This window comes from Lycium ferocissimum, chromosome 12 (genome assembly GCF_029784015.1).
Source record: "Lycium ferocissimum isolate CSIRO_LF1 chromosome 12, AGI_CSIRO_Lferr_CH_V1, whole genome shotgun sequence".
In the NCBI taxonomy this organism is placed as follows: Eukaryota; Viridiplantae; Streptophyta; class Magnoliopsida; order Solanales; family Solanaceae; genus Lycium; species Lycium ferocissimum.
In genome coordinates, this window is record NC_081353.1 from 51,663,532 (window position 1) to 51,668,468 (window position 4,937).

At 34.6% G+C, this 4,937-nt stretch overlaps 1 protein-coding gene across 1 annotated transcript; it reads right to left on the reverse strand.

Annotated features, from left to right (window-relative positions):
* Positions 1-2,513: 2,513 nt before the first annotated feature.
* LOC132040242 (delta(12)-fatty-acid desaturase FAD2-like) lies at positions 2,514-4,339 on the reverse strand. Its single transcript, XM_059430871.1, has 2 exons — positions 4,246-4,339; positions 2,514-3,855 (listed from the first exon to the last, which is right to left on the reverse strand). The coding sequence occupies exon 2, from the start codon at positions 3,823-3,825 to the stop codon at positions 2,668-2,670; it is 1,158 nt and encodes a 385-aa protein (XP_059286854.1). The 5' UTR covers positions 3,826-3,855; positions 4,246-4,339; the 3' UTR covers positions 2,514-2,667.
* Between the last annotated feature and the right edge of the window lie 598 nt (positions 4,340-4,937).

Here is a 4,937-nt window from a genome sequence, read left to right on the forward strand (position 1 = left end):
ACTATTTGTGGCGTGTGAATCGAACTTGAGAAAGGGAATTTGCATGCGTAATAAGAATAAATAGAGCTTGTTTGAGATCCTAAGGGTAATCATTTCGCTATTGAGGATAGAATATACTCTTTATCCTGCTTAGTTGAATACGGACATTTAAATGCGTTCTTGTTATTTTCTGACGATCATAAAGATATAGACGTTAGAGTAGCTTGAATAGACTTGTGAGCAATTCGAGAGATACTCATAAAGTTAATATTAACCCCTCAACTAGTAACCGAGAAAATAAATAGGTAGAACAATTAGAAGACTCAATTGGATTGTTAGTAGTCATAGTCCTAGATCTTTTTCTTATCCGATAAAAATCCGCTCTTTCTTGGTTGAAGTTCATTATTTGTTTTTGTTTTTGTTTTTTTTTTTTAAAAAAAAAATTTAGTTGATACTTATATTTCTGGATTTTACGTCTTGTATAGATATTATGATCGTTTAATTAAGTAAATAGTTAATCACAAGTCTCTGTGAGTTCGATATCGAATTTCTAAAATTACTATATTACTTGTACAACCGCGTATACTTGCATTTGCGTTTGAGAGCCATAACTTATATATTTGAACAACATTTATATCATATTAATGAACAAAAGAATACATGTATTTGACGGCTTCATGCACTGTTTTCGACTCACGGAAGCTTTTCGGTGTAAGCCTCAGTTTCATTGTATTTTACATGGTAAATATTGAAGTGCCTTAATTTATTTCTTTATTTTTTTATATTTTAAATTCTCTTAATAAAAATATTCGCTCCCTAACCGCTCCTAATGCCAACATCTATAAGTTGTGCACTAGAGTTTAGGTCGGATGTGCCATTTAATTTTTTAAAAATAAGTTGCATGTACTATAGATCTATAATTTAGTGGAGGGGTAGCTAGCTCATGAATGATTGATACCATGGGATTATATCATCTATTCTACATTGGATATAGAGCACATGATATGCCAATTCTAATGTACCTAATGGAGGGACATAACAATCAAACGCTATTTTATTAATTTATAATTCAATATCTTATTTTATTAATAAATTAAACCAAATAACTCTTAGTGTATAACCAATAATTGGGATTATCAAATGTGGAATTTGACTATATAATATTGAGTAATTTGCACAATAGGATCTTCCAGTATCCTTTGTTTAAATTTTGATCTCGTTAAGAAAATATATAAGAAAATTATTTAACTTAAATTTCATTTATTGGGAAATCAGTTGAATTTATTTGAAAGAGGTCTAGTTTAGCGACACAACTAATCTAAATTTCGTTAATCCTTTGATTAAGTGGTTTTTGCAATAAAAAATAGTTGACATAATGAGCGAAATGATTCGTCATAATTAAAGAACTGAAGCGTAAGAGGAAAGAAAATTCTTATTCAATCTCTTGAAAGAGTTATGAAAATGGCTTGATGAATATAATGCTTGAAAAATCGTAAGTTTTGCAGAGAACAGTTGAGTGTAATGTTGTCTTATGACGGCAAATTAAATGGAGTACAATCAGGGGATAATGGGTAAATATAAGATTGACCTTAATTACTAACTACTTTCCCAACCCTATGCACGACTTAGCCATTATCGGCGTGGAGACCGAGGAGTCATGGTAGAATAGAGTGTGATCTCTTAAATCTTGGGGTGTCACTGTTACGCACACCTCTTCCCTTTAGACGTTCCAGGACGAAATACTTTGACATATACAATTCCGGAGGCAAAAAGTTGTATTCCGTGGCAAGCCTCACAATATTTCGGCAACCGCGATCGGCTGGTGTTGTGAATATTAAAGTGTGCCCCATCTTTTCACCACGTGTCTAATATTTTTATATTGAAATATTTTTACCAATACAAACATGTAGCCAAAGTCGTGAAAAAATATAATCATGATGAGTCGTCAAGAGCTTGCCTTAACAATAAATTATGGTGATCGTCACTATTTCTGGTCAAATTCTACTGATCACCACAACATGTTGTGTACGTAGAAATTCACCAACACAACATGTTATGGTGATCAATATGTTTATGCTTAGAAACTAAGTGTGATATTCATGTTTATCAGTACATATTTGAAACATTATTAGGTGAATAAAAGTGAAAAAAATTAGACCTTTGCTGTTGGCGTTTTTGAATTTAGACATGAATATCTAAAATGAGTCTTTGACAAGCCATTCAGTTGTGTATATCAAAAGTTTGGGTTTGACAAGCCAAACTTCCAGGGTGTATGTCTAAAGTTTAAACAAAATGGTTTGAAGTTTGCTTGCACTAGCATTATGCCAAATTGTAGACAAAATTTGTAATTTCGGCATAGATTTTTGTAACTTCGGTCACGTGTGTTGGAAGTTGATTCTAGAGTGATTAAACTTACAAACGTTTACTAACTTAGGTGCGGCTTAAATGGTAGTCCCAAAATGGGCTATCTGTACATTTCATTCATGCTTGTTGGCTGCAAAATGATAAGAGGTAGCAATCTTTAGGGCTGCTAATTATATTTAATAACTTTCATATTATTGTTCATAAGAGTTGCCTGTGATGACAATATAAGATACACATGGTAGAGTTGGAGATACACATGGTAGGGTGGTTCAATACTAATACAAATACAACAGAATGAAACTACAGAGTCCAAATATTTAGCTTTCAGAACTGGTTTTTATACCAGAACACACCCTTGAGTTGAGATCCTTCATCAGTCTCCACATAGATGCACTCCTTGAAATCCCTCCACATGGCCTTGTAAAATGGGGTGCCATCAAATTGGTAGTATTCTCCTAGTAATGGCTTCACAGCTTTTGTTGCCTCCACTGCACGGTAGTGTGGAATGGCTGGGAAGAGATGATGCACAACATGAGTATCTGCAATGTGGTGGAAGATGTTGTTTAGCACACCGTAGTCTCTGTCTACCGTAGCTAGAGCTCCTCTTAGCCAATTCCACTCGTATGAATCGTAATGTGGCAATGAAGGGTGTGTATGGTGCAAAAAAGTGATTAATACTATGAAGCCGTTCACAATTTGAAGGGGTACCCCATAGATGCATACAAACCAAGCTAGCCCTTGTGTGATTGCAGCGCGATACAATACATAACTAGTTGCAATCACACCTACATCTGAGATGAAGATCTGTAGCCTCTCACGGTCATTATAAATGGGACTATATGGATCATAGTGACTTGCAAAGCGATCATAAGGTCTACCAGCGATATTGATGGCAAAGTACAAAGGTAAGCCAACAGTGAGGGTGAAGGCAAGTATGAATAATCTTCCTAACGGATTGTTGGCGTATACTTTGGTGTACCATCTTAGTTGAGATTTAAATTTAGGCACATAGTTTTCATCACGCTCAAGGGAACCAGTGTTGGAGTGGTGACGACGATGACTATATTTCCACGAAAAGTATGGTGTTAAAAGTGCAGAGTGGAGGATAAGACCAACAGTGTCATTTATCCACGGGTAATCACTGAATGACTGGTGGCCACATTCATGGGCAATGACCCATATACCAGTGCAAACACAACCTTGAACGATCCAGTAAGCAGGCCATGCTAGGTAATAATACGGGGATGGAAGGAGGTGGAAGTAAGTGGTGGCAATGTAGTAAAAGATGTAGACCAATATCAGATCATGAGCAACATAGGAGAAGGAACGAAGGAGAGATCGTTGAAAGCAGTGAGGAGGGATGACCTTCTTGATGTCACTAAGTGTAAACGGGGGCTTTGAAATTGGGACTCTTTGGAGAGGATTTTTATTATTTTGTTCAAATATAGTTGTTGCAGCAGACATGTTGCCAGTGGCTCCCATTTTTGTTCAGCTGCCTCTTCAATCCTAAATCTGCAAAAATTAGATAATTGGTTCATCTAATGTAGTTATGATATAGGATAGTAGTTATTAGGTAAAGATGAAATTTTTAACAGAAAAAAATCCAATGCACTACAAAAGAATTAGTAACAGATTCTTTCTTGTGTATGTGTGGATAAGTAAAGTTTGTGGTTTATGAAAAGTAGGCCACTTAACCCAAAAACCAACCAGCTTGAAGCACTAATTCAAGCAGCAGTACTTTCCATATAAATCTAACCGGTCCAAATTAAAGAATCACCAAATCAAACGCCAACATTTAGTAAATAAAAAAGATAGGAGCATATGCAAGATGCATGTAAATAAAAATAGACTCTTGGTTCTGAAAGAAAGAAAGGTAAATTTTGTTATGAAAGGAGGAAATACCTCAAAGTTCAAGAGAGGCCTTTTAGCCTTACCTTAATACTGGAGATTTCTCTCTCCCACATCATCTATTATTTATAGAAGTAGAGAAAGGGAGGCTAATTGTTTGGCCAACTCTATTCTTTAGAAGTCATTGGTTGGACTGTCGGGATCAACCGCTCACATCATGCCAAAAGTTATTGTTGATAGAACACTACAACATGACTATATTTCCACGAAGGAATGCAAATTTTATTTCTTAATTAAGCCTATCAAGTAGGAATGCAAAATTAGGAAATTATCCGGTGTAGCAGAATAATTTATTTTTTCAAAAAGTAACAGTAGTTTTTTAACCAAATATATACAAACGGTAAACATAAAATTGGCATAAAGCAATTATATAACTGCATGTATTTTGTATATATGTCGTCTCTATGGATTCTATATGTCATGCGCATGTCACTGTATGTCCACTGATACATGGGACAGACAAATAACATATACAGTCAAAACTACCTCTATAGCGTAGCGTTTGTCAAAAAAATTTCATCGCTTATAAAGTGAGGTGTTGTTATGCGTAATGTCTTGACGATTGATGTTTGATCTCATTTAATTATATAAATAAAAATACGCAAAAATTTGTTTATTTTCCTGTACTTTTTATGTTATAACGAAAACAAATACTTGTTAAATTAATTTAAAATCTCAATTGATTT